General features: G+C 38.3%; 1 protein-coding gene across 1 annotated transcript; it reads right to left on the bottom strand.

The window, feature by feature from the left end:
• Nucleotides 1–962: 962 nt before the first annotated feature.
• MFAP3 (microfibrillar-associated protein 3) lies at nt 963–19,818 on the bottom strand. The gene is made up of 4 exons (XM_011931647.1): nt 19,802–19,818; nt 8,462–8,616; nt 1,597–5,531; nt 963–1,566 (listed from the first exon to the last, which is right to left on the bottom strand). Exon 3 carries the CDS (start codon nt 5,386–5,388, stop codon nt 4,738–4,740), a length of 651 nt encoding a protein of 216 aa, XP_011787037.1. The 5' UTR covers nt 5,389–5,531; nt 8,462–8,616; nt 19,802–19,818; the 3' UTR covers nt 963–1,566; nt 1,597–4,737.
• Nucleotides 19,819–19,859: the final 41 nt, after the last annotated feature.

Genomic DNA, 19,859 nt, shown 5'->3' with positions numbered 1-19,859 from the left:
GTAGACATTATCAATTCCATTTTACTGAAGCCGAGAAAGGCTGAAGCCCTTGTCCACGGTTACAAGGCTAGGGGTGAAATCAGGATTTAAAGTCCAGCAATCTTTTGCCATAGGGAGATAAAGGCTAGATTTTCATTCTAAGGAGTCTGTGGCATTTAAGTAATGAGTCTCACCTCCCATCTGTTGCCTTTGCGTTCTCCTAACCTTGTGCTTTTCCATGCATTAACCATCACCACTCTTCATCCTGATGGGACTGCAGACTTTTGCTTCTACCAGACAGAGCTAACCCTCCTGCCCGCCAAATCTCACCATAAACTACACACTATAATCACAAGCTCTTTTAAAATGTACCAAATCCTCTTACCTTTTTTTCTCAAGCTCTTGCCTTTGCCAAGAATGCTTTACTTCAGAAGAGTAAATTGCTGTATTTGGGCCTAGGGAGGATAGTCTGGTATCTGCAGGCCCGTTGTGGGCAGGATACCCATCTCAGTGTAGCTCATAGCACTGAAAACATACACAGTGCTTAGGTGTAAATATTTGTAAGGTCAAAGTGGATTCCAGCCATACTGGCTCCTATGCTGCGGGCTGTGGCTCATGATTGCAAACTCAGCAGTTTGGGAGGTCCAGGCAGGAGGATTACTCGAGATCAGGAGATAGAAACCAGTCTGGGCAACATAACGAAACCCATCTCTACACACACAAACACACACACACACACTCACACACACAAATTAGCCACATGCGTTAGCGTGCACCTATGATCCTAGCTACTCAGGAGGCAGAATTGCTGAGCCCAGGTTGACACTGCAGTGAGCCATGATCATGCCATCATACTCTGGCCTGGGTGACACAGTGAGACTACCCTCCCCCCAAAAAATTACCCATTTAAAATCATTAACATCAAATTTCATCAAACATACAAATTTCATCAAACATACAAATGAAACATACTCTATAGAAAATTTCAAATAGACTATATACTCCATTGAATGTTTAATAAATTATATTCAAGTATGACTTTTTTTTAAAAAAGAGACAAAATTATAATTCAAGTGTTTATTAAAATGCCGACAATTTAAACATCATCTGAATCATATGAAATACTTTTGTGAAATGCATTAATGAAAATCTAGGAGTTTCTATGTAAGGCTGAGCATTTTCAACATTCCTGCCCTAGATAAGAAAAGAATGCATTCTCTTACTGGTACTCAGGAAGTATTTATGCAATACACTTGGGTTCTACTTGCTGGTGTGTGGAGACAAGGCTAGCACCCATGACTGGCTGGGCTCTAGAAAACAAGCATGCAGTGCTCCTGTGCCATCTGGGACCCAAGAGACAAAAGTCTATCTAGGGTGAAGTTACATGCAGAGGGTGAAGAGGACTATACCAACAGGCTCACGTGTCTGGAAGAGCAAAAGGAAAGCCGTGCACAGATATTGCTTTGACCTTAAGATATTTGTTAAGTGAGGCAAAAAAGAAGCCAGGAGTCTTCTCAAAACTGTTCCAGGTCTGCAATTTCCAAGATATTTCTATCAAGGTACTTGGTAGAAAGTACAAGGTACTTTCTAATACAAGGTACTTGTATTAGAAAACACAAATGCATGTTGGCCCTTACTCAAGAATTAAACCATCATAACATATACCTACACAATTTGGAGGACAGGCAGTTATCAAACAGCCTATAAACTCAAGTGGGGCATCACCTCAATTGATACCTGTCTATCTGGCTTCAGCTGGTAAGGAATCATAAAGATGTTCAAATGTTGACTTTTAGTGAATGTATTTCACAAAGCTACCATTTCATAAGGACAATAATGTTCACTATATTACAATACATGACAAAATTTACAAATGAGATGACAGAGTTATTTTAAATACATTTTGTAAAGGCATTTTCCACTAACTATAAAATCCAGTGAGACAAAAAGATAATTACACTATAGTTACCATCAAGACTTTTAGACTGTAGTTGAAGTTCAAAAGGTTAAGGATTTTACAAAAAGATAACATGAGGCTTAATTATATGTGAAGAGTATTTGATTAGATACAGAAAATATTAGTAAGTGTGGTTTTCTTCCTCTTGAAAACTAGCTTTATGAAGTAATATCAACTCCAAATAAATTTTGACCTACTTTAATTCCTCATCAATGGCACCATAAGCTGGTACACTCAAAGTAAACCAGTTACTGTGGCCACCAAATTAGGCCACCTCTATGTTTCTAAAATAACCAGGATACAATGGCGTAGCCTGCATTTAGTTACTATACAGTATTATGCAAACTTACAGATTTTAAAAACATTTCCTCCATTTTTCCAAAGTTCTGTTTCTTAGGACTTTGATTTTAAACATGTCTACCTTAAGGTTCCAAATAATAATGTCTCCTATGAGAACACGTGAGGTAAAACCATTCTCTAATCTGACAAGCTATATTCTAAGAGATTACTGCAAACCTGCTATGTTAGGACAGGATTGAAAGTATTATCTGAAATCTGAGGGATGTTTAGAAGACTGACCCCAGACAAGGGATTTAAAATTTCTTTTGGCCAGGCACAGTGGCTCATGCCTGTAATCTCCACACTTTGGGACGTGAGGCAGGAGGATCATTTGAAGCCACAAGCTCAAGGTCAGCCTGGGCAACAAAGTGAGACCCCCATCTCTACAAAAAATAACAAAAATTAGCCAGAAAAGGTGGTACACACCTGTAGTCCTAGCTGCTTGGGAGCCTGAAGCAGGAGGATCGCTTGACCCCAGGAGTTGGAGGCTGCAGTGAACTATGATCTTGCCACTGTACTCCAGTCTGGGTGGACAGAAAAAAAATTTAATTTTTCAAGAGAAGCACTGTGGGAAGGGAAAAACGTGTTCCATAATCTAGGATATGTTCAAGAGCCTTTGCTCTCATAGCCAAATACATAAAAACAATTTTCCTTAGAGAAATATCAGTCTATGAGCCAAGGCAAGCTTTGGCTAAATGATTGGTTAGCTTTTATTTGGCTCTAGAGGTTCCCATGGAAACAGCCTGAGAGACAGAAAAGGCAGCATTATCATCTTTATCCATGATGCCATCTGATAAAACTGCACATTGATTCATTCATGTTATTCAGAGCAGATGTATTACTTCTGATAAGCCTGGACAAAGGGAGGCATGAGTTTTATCTGGTCACACTTTGAATTTCCTGTCTTCCTCTGTTTGAAACCTTAAATTAAAATCCTGATAAAAGCTCCTCTGAACATTTCCCTCAGGAGCCCGTAGCTGAAGTAATGCTTCAATAATCAGAAGTCAAATGAAGAAACGTGAAGCCCCAAATGGAGCTCCACTGCCAAGTTCTTAAAATTATATGGCACCATGCTTCCTGTAGCTGAAGAAATTGTTCTGAAGAGTATTTACAATTCCATTATATCAGATCTCAGCCAGGCAAGAAATGTCATCTTAAGTGTTTATTATATACAGTTGAACCAGGTGGCATCATCCATCATTTTTCTTCCTCTTGATGTCTAGATCAGTTGTGTGTGTATTTTAATATAGTAACACACCCTCACAATTATCCAATCTTATTTCAGGTTAGTGCTTCTCGGAAAGGCTACAAAAGCAGCCATAGCTCAGAACTATGTATCTGAAGTAAACAAAAATAACAACCTCAACAACAAAATATTAACCAAACAAACACGATAAAGAGGCATGCAACCTATAGCACCATACTTAAGACCACAGAGGGCAGGAGGGTTGACAGAGGTCTTAGGAGGAATCCAATTCTGGGTTGTCTCCTAGGATGACATCCCGAATATAGAACCTATTTGTAGAGTCCAAAACTTTTAAAAAGGGAAAGCCTGAGAAATTCTATGAAAAGAAATATCAAAATCCATGAGTTTCCAGAAGACAGATGATTTGACACTGTTCTTATTCTAAAAGCATCAAAGACGTTATTCCTTAGAAATAAACTGCTCACTTTGGAAGATCAGTTGGGAAATCCCTGCCAACCTCAATGAACTAAAATGATGTCTCAGTAAGTTAAAAAGATGATACACCCCCAACAAGGACCAATTTACTCATGGAAAGTAGTTTACAAATGAGCAATTAGCTCCCTGACATCTGTATAACCATACAGACATGTGCTACATTGAACAGATTCACCCTTGCACATATCATCATATGCTCCACATGGCAAAACATCTGAAAAACACCCAGATGTTTATCAAAAACCTCCATGCATTATGACATTGGTGTGGAAATTTAGATCTCAGCTTAATCCTTTCCAAAAGAAGGGAGTAAAAGTCCAGGGAAAGGTTTACTTAGAGATGAGTGAAGATTCTGGTAATTTAAAGGTGATGGGTTAAGAAGCTATAGAGCTAGAAACAACCTCAGATCTCACCTAATCCCTCATCTTATTGATGGAAAAACTGAAGTCCCAAGATATGTATCAGACCCAACCAATGGAAGAACTGTGACCAGAAGAGAAACCATGGGACTCTTAGTTCAGTGCTTTTCCCATCATATTTATCTGGGGCTTCTTTAAATCTTAGCATGCATAATTTAATCAAGCTCTAAGGAAAATGACTAAAAAGTATCAGATAGGAAAAACGCTGCCTTCTAACGAAGACTTTGGCAATTCACGTTCTGAAGTGCTTAATATTAACAAAGGGAAACCCCCAAAACTTTTGGCAAAATGTTACTTCTTCTAAGAAACAGCTCTCTTTTCTGAGAGCTGATTCTGTAGGTACTGGGTTACAGCACTGTAGGTTATAGCTGACAGTTTTCATATGCCCCATCTTTGTAGTTAGAGTTAGATTCTGCAGATCCTATATCATCAGGCGGACTGAAATGACTGCTGCCTTGAGACTCTGTATCAATACTTTTGGTTTCTGATTGAAGGTGGACAGAAACCTGAACTGCTATTTCCTGGCCTTGTTCATTCAGAGAGCCATCATCTGAATCTCCTCCTGGTGAATTACTCCGTCCCATCTCTGGGTTAATGACATAGATGCCACCTTGAGCATTCAGGGCAGGTCTCTCTTTAATTCTTTCACCCAGGTCATCAGGGTCATCCACTCGCACAGCCTCAAACATCTCCTCAACAAAGGCTCGACAGTTTAGAATAAGAGGTGGAAGAGGGACACTTCTTGCCAGTTCTTCAATATAACGAGCAAACTCCATGGTCTTAAATTGTGTGACTTTGGCGAGCTCCAGAGTTTTGGCTGAGGTAATGATGGGGATACGTTTTGCAATCTCAAAGGCCTTTTGAAGTTTCTCAGCCCCTTCAGTTCTAAAGAACTCATTGATGGCCTTCTCAGTCTTGCGAAGATGGCTGCTCATCATGCACAGTCGTGTGACATTCAAGATGAGTGTGATTGTAAAGGCAATCAAGCAAACAATCATGTAATAGACACTCATGTCTCCCGAGGTGAAGATAACACGTAGGGTGACAGAGTAGGAGGCACGAATTGGAGAGGTGACAAAACAGGTATAGAGCCCACGGTCATCAAAAGCTACATTGGTGATGTTTAGGAAGTTATCAGAAACCAACCACTTTCCACCTGATAATTGAACAGAAATGAAAAAAAAATTATAGCAAAAAGAAGATTACTAAATATGGCCCGCTGCCTTATCAATATTCCTCCACTTCATTAAAGTACTTTAACTCAACTGATTTGTTAGATTCTACCATCTGTTTAAATCATGTAAAAAACAGGGCAAATTGTGATGTCCAGAATCAGAATTTAATTAGTTTGGATCTTAAAAGGAAATCAAGATCTTCCTTCATGACACTAATAATTAACATAGCTTCCTTTTCACTGTTAAGACCTCAAAAGTGTTTCTGTGAAACAGGTATGTCTACAAAATGCTAAATGACTAATCATAAAAAAAGCTTATAGTTTATACACATCTGTGTGTCTACATCACATTGCAACCAACACATTTTCATATATTATGAGGGTATGTCTCAGAAATATAAAACAATGATTTAAAATAATGATATTTTAAATTTTTATGAGTTATTTTTATTTTCTTCTGTGTTTGCTCACTTTCCATAGTGAACTTATATAACAAGAAGAAATTATTAAAAAAAAAAAACCTAGCAATTTAATGCATTTGTTCCATTAACTGCCCAATCTGGTATGCCTTGCACATATCCATTTTTTTTGTTGTTAAGAAACGTTTGTTGATGGTGATATCTTGATTTTCTGGCAAGAGTAACTGAAACACAGGCCAAAAAATACATCTCACAAGTCACGGTAAATGAAAAGCTTGGCAAAAATAATAAAGTTACCCTTAAGATGCCTATGCTTCCTTCTATTTTCAACCTAAAACATACTGCCTCTCTTACACATGTGAAGGTATTTTCATTCAGGGAACATGTATATAGAAATACACAAGTGTAAGAAAAGCAAAGCATATTGATTACCCATCTTGATTCAACATCCTTCAATAACTTGGCTCTGCTTGCATAATTCCTACTTTTGTGATACATTCCCAAAGCACTCTGTGCTTTTAACTATGAAAGCCATTCAAAGATGGAATGCATGGGCTAACCTGCAGTGTGAGGATGCATTCCAATGACTAGAGGTGGTGTCCCAGGGGAGGTTAGCGGACTGCTTGTTAAGCACTGACTTGAGCGCCCAATCTTCAAAATCTCTTTCATCCCCAAGATTCTATGGTTCTGGATTATTTTAGTGGCACATAAATTAGTAAGCACTCTGGATTTTGTCTATTTTCATCATCATCCAAACTTACCTCAATCCTACAGCTATTAATATATTTAAGAGCCATCACTTCACTAATACAAGAAGAGGAAAACATGTAGTTATGAATATAGCCATTTTCTATAAGCTTCTGTTCTATGAACTTGGAGCTATGGAAATGACACCATTTGAATCCAAGGTATGATGAACTACAAAGACTCCATTCATCAACCATTGCACTACAACCACAATCTAAACTCTCTAGTTCACTTGCTGATAATAGCTCAAGATTTATGAACCTTATACTAGACTGACATGCTCTTTAAACTCCTCTCACTTGAGATTCATAAAATTTAATATAATTTTCCAGAGCTGCTGAAAGCATCAATGATAGATGTTAGCGGTTTTCAAAGTAAAGGCAAAATAGAAAAATAAAACTGCCATTCCACTTGGCTGGTCGTGTCTTAACCTAAGGCTTTGTTTATGCAGTCAGTCTACAGTGATGACACTGAATGAAAAATTCAAATCTCAGAGGTGTTTGGTCAGGATATCATAGAGCCCAGAGAAGATAGGAGTCTGGTTCAGTGGGTCCAAATATGGAACCCCAAATCATGTTCAAAGTACACATTCCAGGTATCACTCTAGATATTCTAATTCAATAGTTATGTATTTTAAACATGCTGATTAAAAATACTCTAACAATTCACACTCTTCAATTCCTTGGTGACTAGTCACTCAGTCTACAGATGAAAATATTTAGTGCATATGTCTGAAGGAAGTATCACCTGTCTCCTTTTGTATTTTCCAGCCTAATATGAATAATCAATATCCTTTTATATTTCAAAAGGCTACACTATCTTCCTAACAAAAAAATTTCTTAAAGTATAGCTTGTGGGGATCTTAGAATTTAATCTTCCTCCCTTTGGCTTTTCATGGTGATTTCTTTTTGAGATCCATTATAACTCAAGTACTCGTCAAAAAGATCTTTAAAACAGAACACTGGTTAGGAGTAGTCTGGATTAAGATATATTCACAGATCCATGAATAGCAAAATTAAATAAAAATCTGTCAAAAAGTAGACCTTGAACACATTATCACTACGTTTATGTGATTTTTAAGACAGAAACAAAAAAATGCAAAAAAAATTTCTCTTTTCCAATAAATTAAGGTATAGAATAGAAAAAAAATGAGCTGGAAGGGCTTACACGTTCCATAGTGCCCTTCTAATTCTCTGAGACCTGATGTCAAAGTTTTACACACAGATTGATACTCATTTTCAAAAATGTCTTGGATTTCCTCTAAAGTTTATAGTAACTCATTTCAGAGCAAAACTTTTTTATTTATAACAAATTTTCTTAAGTCTAGCCAAAACCCTTCTGGATGTATTCACAAAGGGCCACCACACTGCACTACTGACATAGCAGTCTAGGTGCAGGGTGCTCCTAGAGTTGTGTTGTATACCCTCTGTACAGTTGTATGCAGCAGCCCTGATTTACTCTATCTTCAATGAAGAAGAAAACCAACTGATCAGAAGGAGAGAAAATAGTTCATTGCCATCATGTGAACATCTTTTAAATTTACAAGGATTCTTTTTTTCTTCTTCTGGTTAAATAATTATAATTATTTTGCTTTTTCTGATAGGTGCAACACTCTAGACCTTTCCAATGTTTTAAACTATTCACCTTGGCACCTTATCTTTGAGACTTCTTGTTTAACTTGTTAAAAAAATAAGAAGACAGAATAGGAAATGAGTAACCTTGATTAATTATATCCTGACCAGTTACCTCTGCCTCTGCCATCCAGTTGCTGTCCTTTTGAATTGTGCCAATGGACATCTTCATAGTGACTGGCTGTGAGAAGACACTCAATTGAAACGCTAGTTCCCTCTTTGGCTATGATGACATCATCATCCGAGTGGGAACTTGCTGAGAGTTCAAAGCTTGAGGGAAAGGATGCATTGTAAGAACTACGATTTGCTTCCAGTGAAACCATTTGGTTGAAGTCCACATCTTCCAAAACAAAAGCAGCTGGCACAATAATACTTGCCACTAAAGTGAATAAGCAACAATGTAGCTTCATGGGAAAATGGAAGAAAATCTTGTTTAAATTTGGAGAACTCAAAAACTTCTACACTACAACAAGAGCACAGTGGGTAATTTATTGCTTGGTAGAGAAATTTTCCACACAAATGGTAGATCCAGTTATATTTTCTAGTCTTCAAGATTAAAAGATGTGAGTGGAGAACAACCTAAAAGAAAGCCAGATACAAAGTTTAACCAACTGAGATTCATAATGGGGTGAAACTCTGTATGTTCCAGAAATGAATAGATGTGAATTAGAATAATTGGTGCTGACATTGGAGAGTAATTAGATGGAATAGGACCTAAAAATCTCAGAGACAGCAGAAAAAGCAATGAACTGGGAAACAGCAGACCTAGATTTTGGTCCTAACTTTGCTACTAACTAGCTGTACGACCTTGGCAAGCAGCATTCTCTCTGGGCTTCTGTTTTCTCATCTGTCAAATAAGGGACTGGATGAGATAATCTCTAAGGACTCTTCCAGTTCTGAAATGCCATGATTCTATTTCATTCTGACAAATTTTATGCAACAGGGAGCCAATGAAGGCTAAAATATTTATCTTAATGATCTTTTATTTCAACCTGCACCTATTACCATCTGTTGTTATATCAATAATGTAAATCAACTCACAGATCATAACCACAACCATGGAGCTCAAAATTTGAGTAATTCAAGTATAAAGATATGTTACATATAAATAATGCAGGGACACCTGAGGTGGGTTGTTTTAATATTAGAAAGAAAATTGCATTTACTGCATACACATAAATTATTGACCTCTAAAGCTATGGAACCTCCTTCATGGACAAGAACGTTAGGCAACAGAATTTTCTTTTAATAGTTTCTCCAATACCAAGAGACAGAATACACTGTATTTAATAGTTTGTAAAAATTTCTAGCTCAAACTCTGTAAACTAGCTAAGGGAGGAATTGACATCTTAAGTGTCTAGTTAGTAGAAATGCAAATATAAAACTACAGGGACAGATTGTTAGAAAAATTTAAAAGAAGAGCAAAATATCATGAATAAAAGGCAAAATAACATCCTACTCCAAAGGTCTTTGTATTTATGATCACCTTCCTGGTAATCTGATGCCCCCTTTAAGCCACCAACTCTCAAAGAAAAATTTCAACTTTTATTTCTATAAAATATGGGATGAAATGACTAGCTTCATGTCTTATAAAGCCCCAAGATAATTAGTTTTGGAAATGACATTTACTCTCCTTTATACTTATATGAAGGCTGCTTGATCACAGAACATAAAAAGCAATGAATCACTGTATTTTGCCATTAAACATCTCAAAGTCAAATTACAGTATGGTGCAAATGTCATTTAATTTTCATTAGCCCTTTAAAGGATGGCTAAATGGTGACAAATGCATTTCTAAATCTTTAAAATTTAAGGATGGAGTATATAGAGTAAAATAAAAAAACTTCAGACTTTGGCTACACATGACATACTCAATGTGTTTATTTCCATTTCCTCCCAAAGCCGTACTAAAAGGACACTAAAGGAAACAAAGACTTAGGCAGAGAGGGGATTTTGGAAGTAATATAATCTAATTGGTTCAGTGCACAGTGATTTGCTTCTTATGATATGCTACAAGTTAGCAGGAGAATCTAGCTTAGAATATGGTCTCTTTTATAGGAGAGGGTGATGGGTAGAAACAATGGAAATAACATTTATTGAATGACCGCCATAAGCCAACCACTGTGCTAGGGGCTTGACATGTAAGTTTCCAAGTTCTTTTTCACTACAAGATATACAGCAACTGGAGGACATAATTCTGTACTTTATTCTAGATCAGTGGTTCTCAATGGTTATAGGCTATGAGCGTGCTGAAAAAATGCTCCAAGCTTTCCCCAGAACTTTGATTAGGAGTTCCTATAGCTTCATCCATGGCAGCATTTTCCAAACTTCATTCATTCCTTCTCCTGTCATTTTTGTTTGTTTTTACTATATCCATGAACCAAATTATCATCATTTCTGCTTTTCTTTTAAATCAACTCATTTTATTTTTACTTTCATATTTATTTAAAAAGGAAATTCTATATTGGTTCTGTGGACAAAAGTAACCGTACACATAAACATAATGAAAACAAGAAGTGTTATTAGCTTCCAGAGATACTACTCCCTGCTTAAGGCTCTGAGCTGGAGGCTTGCTCTCTCTTTTTGGTAGTAAAACCAAAACCAAAAGCCCCCCACAACTCCAGTTTATTTTAATGCCACTTCATTTCTTATCCTGCCATCTCCTTCCCTTCTACTCTTCCCCACCACTGAGTTTTAGATTGGAGGGATACATTTTCATATATTCAACAGTATCTACTGAGCACCTACCATGTGCCTACCTACTGCCCCACAGTCTCGTCCTCCATGAAGCTCAGTCTGTCAGACGATGGACACTAACTACATATATACAAAACATACTCAATGTTACCCAAGGGAAAATACAGATGCTACAGGAGGATGTGACCTGGGGAGTTAATCTCATCATGGAAAGCCTCTGAGAAAGAGAGGTGTACAGCACCTATTCTTCAGGTGCAGGACCTGAAGAATAAAGAGGAATAAAAATTGGAAGGAAAGCACTCAAGGTAGAGGGCCAAGGGACAGGGAAAAAGGAGAGGGGTCACTGGTAAGGAGTTGTTCATGAAAAAGAGCTAAAAAAAAATTGTGGTAAAGAGAGGCAGTGGCCAAAAATGCTGCGTCTGATTCCTGATTCTGGAGGGGAACTAACTGGGCCAATGGCGAAACTGGAGATGGACTCCGGAAGCTGCAGTGGCTGAAGTGAGTGAGGGAGATATTTGTCCATGATGAAGAGGTCAAAGAACTGAGAGGCTCAAACATGGGCAGATCACCTGGGGGTATGGTCACATCCCCCTAGTGTAGAAGAAACTGGAAAGAAAGGAATGGACTCGGTCGTCCTGCTCTGATATTCAGGAACTTCAGCAGAATGAACAGCTGTTACAGGCGAGGGATGCAGGGCAATCAGTGTCCTCACCAACACGAGGCTTGGCAAAGCATAACTGCCACATGGAATTCTGCCTTCCCACAAACTTCCTGAACCTCCTATCAAGGCCTTAGCTATTCCTCCTACATAAATTCAGAGTATAGCTGTATAAAGGATGGCTTCTCCTTTACCCCAGAGCCCTCCCCACCTACCCTACTCATCTGGTGCTGGTATATGCTGCACTGCACTGCCAGGCAGTCTATCCCATCTCACCTACCCCTTAAGAACAAGGCCTATATTTTTTATTGCTATACGTCATAACTAACACATGCTCAATAAATATTGATGGAGATTAGTTTAAATTTGATTCAGTATGTGACAGATCTTTATAAATTGAATAATGTTTTGTAACAGGGATTATAATTGTTCAAACTGACATATAGTTACCTATTATAAATTCTCTGAAACAAAAACAGTCAATGCTAACAATCTTGAAAGACCTTAAAAGCACCTAATTAAAGGCATTCTTCTGACTCCCAATCTGATATCTTCATTTACCATCTTGTTCTAGAGGATAATGGTAGGAATAAAAGATCAGCAAGTGCAGTTTCCAAACCAGGTTGAGTGTCACAATTGCCAGAAGAGCTTTTTAAAAACATGAATTCCCGGGTCCCACCCCAGAACAAGTAAGAAACTCTGCGTTTGCGCCTTGGAATTTATGACTTTTAATTGGTTCCTTGGGTGTTTTTGAGGCGTTGGATTCATGTACTGCATCTAAGGGCCACTAATACAGTTCCTCAATTTCCTCTACAACTGACCTGCAGAATGGTGTTTCAGGCTGTTTGAGTATTTCCAGTGAGAGATATAATCACTCACATTACATTCTAGATTTAGATTACTCTGGATCAGCATAATTGAAGGTCTCTAATAAAAGCTGCGTAGCAGAGAGGTTCAGAGTATAGGATTCAAATACTATCTCTGACTAACCAGCCTTGCAACTTTTATAAATGACTTAATCTCCCTGCCTCAGCCCCTCATCTTTAAAATAGGCAAAATAACAGAATCTATTCTCACAGGATTATTGCAAAGTCTGAATGAGGCAGTACATATAAAACACAGAGTCTGGCAATGGTAATCACTGAATAAGCTCTATTATTATTGTTCATGGTTCTTTCAGATATTGTACTAAAATTTACATTTGACAGTTACATCATTATAAAACACTCAGAATACCATGCAACCATTTAAAAATCTTGGGGGTTGGGGGAAAGGGGACACCATTATGCAATTTTAATCTTAAATTTAAAATTTCACATTTTTCTTTTTCTCAATGCAAATATTTTGCAATATTATGGAGCATACAGGCATTGTAAACTGAGCTTGGATACCAACCATGATATGACATTGTATGTGTCCTCAGTTTGTGGTAGAGAAGCTTTGTTGTGATCTACTTACCTGATGGCTCCCCTCTTTGAGCCCTATCCCTATCTTCTTGGGCCTAGGAAGAAGACAATCCATTGGCAAAGTAAGCTAATAGAATCTTTGTTCTTGGAACTTGGAATTGAGACCCTTGTAGGTCAGGGTCATTTAAGGAAAAGAAGGCATGTGGGGGCTGAGGCAGTCAGGTTTGGACCACATACAAGGAGAAGCTGTAAGAAAGGACAAGAGGGATAGGGAAGCGAGAGAGTGGGAAGACAGGAAGAGAAGCAGGGGAAAGAGAGAGACTCAAACATGCTGCTTTGGTGCCTGATAGAATTCTACTTCCTGGCTCTCCTATGACTCTTAAAAAAGAAACACCTTTATTAAATTTTACTCAAAATTAAAACCACAAAAGTGAAGATGAATGTGCAAACAACATAATAAATGGGGAAATGGTAAGGCAGGAGAAAAAAGATTAAGTTCACAAAAAGTGATTGACCTGTATCTGTGGCTGCCAGGCAATCTTCATCATAGATCTCTATTCTCTCTATTCTCTTCCTTACACAGTGGAGTGTGGCAAGCAAACTGCCCATGTGGCCAAGATTTGCGGTTCCTGTGTTGTACAGACACAGCCATTTGCCTCTACTAGAAGTTTACAGAAACCTACCAGACAGGATTTAGGAAAACACTATAAACTCCCTTAAACTGCTCTTAAGCCAAACATGGCAGAAGTAGCCTGGTACACTGATTTTGAGTCACAAGAGAAAGAGGTTGCACAATAGCCTTACACATCCAGTTAATACTGGGCACTTCACTCATACGATGTACATCCTGAACACAGAGGACTTCTGATTTGAGAGACTAACAGATATAACCCATTTGCAGGTAACAGGCTGTTCAGCAGTTGTGAGAGAAAACACTGGCAAAGATACGTGTCCAAGGAGGTGACAAAGCAGAAAAAACAGTGAGGGAAGAACAAATCATTCTTGGTATCAGGGTACTATTATTTCCTCACACTAAGTCTCCTTTTTGCTAAGTCAGCTTGAATAGGTTTCTGCTTCTTGCAACACAAACTGCATTGACTATGATCATTCTGCTCATTCTAGACTAATGACTTTAAAACAACAGCTCAACTAGGTCAAGGACCCATCGTGGAAGATGAAGTAGAGTAGGTGGTGCAAGAGTTGCTAAGGAGAATTAGGATACTGTCCTAGACCCTCAGGAATTTACAAACCAGCTTGAAAGACAGCACAGAAACAACTAACTATATCTAAGACGATGTGACTGAAATGTAATTATGCTGTGAATGCAACAGAGAAAAGACAAATTTTAAGTTTTAGGAACGCAATTCACTTACATGTTTGGGACTTCCTATAATAATATTAGGCCTGCATGCTTTGAACATATGATACTTTATACTACAGTTATTTTACTTTCATTTCCAATTCTTTAATTTTTCCTCACATATAGATCCCCAGATGTAGAATTGTTCACCAAATCAGTTAAGTGGGCTGAGGTCATTAAGGCAGGTATATTAGATGCCATGGGAGACACAAGAGTACATGCATTTGTATTTGGAAAAAAAAAATTGATATATATATATCATGCCTGCTATTTTTAATGCAGCAGCTGACATCTGAAACCCAAGAATAGATTTCAAAAAGGAAAACCAAAGTGTCACCTTCTTGTTATCAGTTAAAAAGGGCTATACGATGTTTGTGGATGAAGTTACTTGGTAAAATTTTTTATTACCTTTCTTTCCTTTTTTTTTTTGAGACAGAGTTTCGGTCTTGTTGCCCAGGCTGGAGTGCAATGGTGAGATCTCGGCTCACTGCAACCTCTGCCTCCTGGGTTCAAGCGATTCTCCTGCCTCAGCCTCCCGAGTAGCTAGGATTACAGGCATGCGTCACCATGCCTGGCTAATTTTTTGTATTTTTAGTAGAGACGGGGTTTCTCCATGTTGGTCAGGCTAGTCTTGAACTCCCAACCTCAGGTGATCTGCCCGCCTCGGCCTCCCAAAGTGCTGGGATTACAGGCGTGAGCCACTGCACCCAGCCTATATTACCTTTCTTCAGCATTAATAAATAAAAATGTAATAGATAAGTGTAAGACTCAAGTTTAATCCAACTCCTTTTTCATCTTTTAGGTATATAGAATGTAAGCTTTGCTAGGATCATAAAGAATCAGAAATGTAGATGATTTTACCCCAGAAAACCATGTAGAATATCGACTATATTATTTTAAAAAAAGAAAGAGAAGAGCCTATAGCTGTCGCCCCTAACAGATTGTCTTGTTGCTGTTCCTGCCAACTTCCGAGGGAAGAAATATTTCCATTCTGTTCCAATTTTCAACATAAATAAGGAAGTAATATGGCTGATTTCCGTTCTGGTGACTCAATATTAAGTTGGCTGAGGAAACTGATGTTTGCAGAAATAGTTCTGAGAAAATGCAAAGCAGGGAAACACATTGATGCCCAGGTGGTATTTTTTTTTTAACCTCCAATTATATTGGGATATTAGTACTTCATTCTCTATAATCAAATGTGTTCTAGGCTGCATTTCCAGCTCATCCACTCTTTGCCTGCACTGTCACACTTGGAAAATGGACCAGTTCCTACACCAGGCACACAAATTGACAAAGCAGCATTCTGAATTGGCAAAGAGGAGAAAACGCAAATGAAGAGCAGATCGTTAGCACGAACCTATCCTTTGCAAAGAACAAACACAAAGTTGTTCTGCCTAGAGGCAAGCATTATTAGAGGGATCTGTAACATAACAAAGGTTAGTGATATTCAAACAGTAATCACTACTTTGAGGGCCATTAACTTAAAAGTTTCTAATTAAAATAGCCTTTATATTCCTAGTAGTATCTTGGAGCCATCACATACTTCATTACTAGCATTTGGTCAGTCTGAGCTCAAACTTCAACATATCTTCTGGCACCCAGAGAAACATCTTCTGTATTTATCAGAGCTTTGCTTTAAACCCAGGATTATTTCAGTTATACCCATAACTTATATCCTTTTTGCCATAGGTATTTGCTGAATAGCTACAGGATGCAAATGACAAAAACATCAATGAAACAGGCTTAGATTTATGACCTTCCCAGGCCATTTTTCCCCCTCTATAGTCTGAAACATCTCTCACTATTTGAAACTCAGTCTAATTAAGACAAAATTCCTCTTACCCTCAGATCTACTTGTTCAGCTTATGAACAGCTTAGATAATAGCCAGGCAATTCTTCGTTTTGCAGTATCAAAATTGTAAGACAATCATGGCTCAGTTGTTAGGAGAATGGGCTCTAGAGTTAAGGTGGCTGATCCTACCCCTGGGTGAAGCCATAGGCTTGCAAGGCCTTAGTTTTCACACTTACTAAATAAAATAATATTAACAGTAACTGTCTCATAAGGTAGTTGTGAGGATAAGATGAAGTAATTTGGGTAAATTATAAATATACGCTATTGCTATTATTCCACCTCCTACATGTTTTTCAGCTAAGTCCTATTGTCCCTCTCCTACATCATACCCTTTTATCTCACCTGGGTATACCACACTATCCCTTTAATTTCAGAATGGATCTCCTTAACTCCATTCTTACCTCTATGATCCATCCAAACACTGTGGCACTCAGAATTGGTCCTAAACACAAATCTGAGCAATTCAGGATAATTTTACAATCTACTGGTGATTTCTTACTGACCATGAGATAAGCTTAAAATTCCAATCTGGCATTATAATTCTCCAAGAATAGATTCAGGCAGTAAAACAGAAAGTCATGAGAAGCCCAGCGGTGCCTCTATGTACAATAATTGCCTGCAGGAGGACTGAATGGATTTAAACATTAAGTCTGGTCTTTAGTTGTACCTCTATCACAAATTAGCTATGATGTGCTCCAGTGGTCTTAGTTTCCTCACCTACAGGCTGATTATCATTATCATTCGTTTATTTGCTTAAATCCTATAACCTATCCAGCTTTCCTCCCATGGCTCAAAGCCTAAACTACGCTTGTTTTACTCTATTCTCTCTAAATAACTTTTCACCTTAAAGTTCTGGTTCTAGTTGTTCCTTTTTCTTAAAAATCTTTCTGCCCACGGCCGGGCGCGGTGGCTCACGACTGTAATCCCAGCACTTTGGGAGGCCGAGGCGGGTGGATCATGAGGTCAGGAGATCGAGACCATCCTGGCTAACACGGTGAAACCCCATCTCTACTAAAAATGCAAAAAATTAGCCGGGCGTGGTGGCGGGCGCCTGTAGTCCCAGCTACTTGGGAGGCTAAGGCAGGAGAATGGCGGGAACCCGGGAGGCGGAGCTTGCAGTGAGCCGAGATCGCACCACACTGCAGCCTGGGCGACTAAGTGAGACTCCCGTCTCAACAACAACAACAAAAAAATATTTCTGCCCCTTCCCATCAATATCTTTCTGGGGGAAACTGCACCCTCTCTATAATATATTCAACTCTAATTTCATCTTACTCAGGAAGCCCTCTCACGCCCACCCTCTTGTGAGTTTTTTTTTTTTTTCCTCTGTCAGTCCCATAGCACATTGAGAGTATGCTATTGTAAGACCAGTTTTCCTCTTAGCAGTTAGTTACTCGTTCAAAAGACTGTAAGCTTATGAATGACAGAGTCTAAAAACCTTCTGTCCTTGGCACAGGGCCACTGCCTGTGGCAAGTGCTCAAAATTTTGACTTCAGACATTCATCGACTTGGTAGTCTGAAAGGTGTCTGCTACAAACTTATTAACTTTCCAGAGCTTCAAGTTCTGGAAACCATTGATGGAGAGAGATGAAGATAAGGAAAGACACCTATCTTGAGTTTTAGTAGGCAGAACACTGTAGAGAACCATTTGACTGGTTTTCTCACTCTATAATTTTTAGACCATTTATATCAAATTAATCTGTGGTGCTTGTTAAAGATGCAGATTTCTTGACACCACAGACTTATTGAATTGGGATCTCTAGGGGATGCCTGGGCATCTGCATTTAAAATGTGCATAAAGGTTTATTGATTTACAAATCAAACTCATATTTCTTTTACTGGCATGACAATCACTGTAATTCAGTGTAATTCTTAAAGTGTGGTGCAGGAACTCCTGGGTGTCCCTAAGACTTTTTCAAAACAATTTACATAATATTAGGACATATTGCTTTTTCACTCACATTCTCACACAATATGGTGTAAGTTTCCAGAGGTTACATGATGATTGATATCGTTAAGAGAATGAAGGTAGAAGTTACGAAAATCTAGCTGTCTTTTATTCGGCCATACATTAAAGAGATTTGTAAAAATGTAAAACAATGCCATTCTCAATAATTTTTTATTTTGGAAAATATCCTTTATATTTTTGTTATGTATTTATAAAACATATATACACACATATGTATAATATATATTGTTATATATTTATGTTAACATGAGTTTATTTTAAAATGAATAATTTTTGAAAGTTGTTTTCTAAAATAGTAAATATTGATAGCTATTATATATAAACAAAAACCCTTTGAAGTTCTCAATAAATTTTAAAAGTATAAAGACATTCTAAGATCAAAAAGTTTGAGAACTGCTGCTATAATTATCAGCAGCAATTAAAAGATAAGTGGCTTCTGAAGATTCCATACTTTGGCCCCAAATTCTATCCATTTTCCATTACAAGAGAATATCAGAGGAAATGATCCATTTTATATTTAAACAGGTTTTTTTTGTTTTGGTTTTTGGACTTTTAACTAGCTTCCAGGTGATACAGATGAACCTAAATTTAGAGAACTACTGTCAAAAGCAAAGGAAAACATCTGAAGAGTTTTAGCAGTGACAATTACTCTTATCTGGGAATTAAGATGATAATTCCGAGGGCATTAAATGGAGTTGGAAAACATGAGTTCTTAAAGGGCTAAGTCCCTTCACCTCTTTGGGATTCAATTTTTCCTATCTGTACAATAAGATTGATTTTAATATCTTCCTAGCTCTGTCAGTCTGGATTTCAAGCATTTTCACTGCTCAAGGGCAACAGAGGAGCTGCATCTTTCTGATGAGGGCCCAGGAGTAATCTTAAAGTCATAAATCAGATGTCACTCATCTGCTTAGAAACCTTCGATGGTTTTCCACTGAGTTCCAAATAAAAATCAAACTCTTTATCTTTGCTCATCAGCCTTACAAGATTTGGGCTCAAGTTCCTGGCCTCATGCCTCTCCATTCTCATCTTGCTCCTTTTGCTCTAGCCAGTGACCTTTGTCTTTTCCTTGACTTTGCTAAGTTTGTTCCCATTATATGGCCTTTGCACGCGCTATTCTCTCTGCCCGGAATGCTCTATTCCAGATTTTCTTACGGCTTATTACTCTCCCAGTTCGTTCCATCACATCCAGTCTAAATTTCTTTACAGCACTTACTACCACCTTAGATAATCCTGTTTGTTGACTTGTTTATAATCTGCTTCTCGCACTGCTTGAGAGCAGGGCCCTTCCGTTCGCTGACTGATGTATCCCTGGAGCCCAGGGTAGTGCCTGGCAGGTATTTGGCTCTCAGTAAGTGTTCGATGACCGAACTCCCGTACGCAGGCCAGACTTTCAAAAGGATGGCAGACATTTTCGCCTCCTACACTCCCGACCCCAAGCCACAGGCTACAATCCACGCCTGGGCGCTCCTAGCAGCTCCCTCGCAGCGACCCCAAACAAGCAGTCACTTACCCGACCGCCGTCCAGCTCCTTCCGGCCCCAGCGGCAGCTTAACCCGGAAGTTTTCTCG

Source organism: Colobus angolensis, unplaced genomic scaffold (genome assembly GCF_000951035.1).
Source record: "Colobus angolensis palliatus isolate OR3802 unplaced genomic scaffold, Cang.pa_1.0 Scaffold90, whole genome shotgun sequence".
In the NCBI taxonomy this organism is placed as follows: Eukaryota; Metazoa; Chordata; class Mammalia; order Primates; family Cercopithecidae; genus Colobus; species Colobus angolensis.
This window is presented reverse-complemented; position numbering and strand designations above follow the sequence as displayed.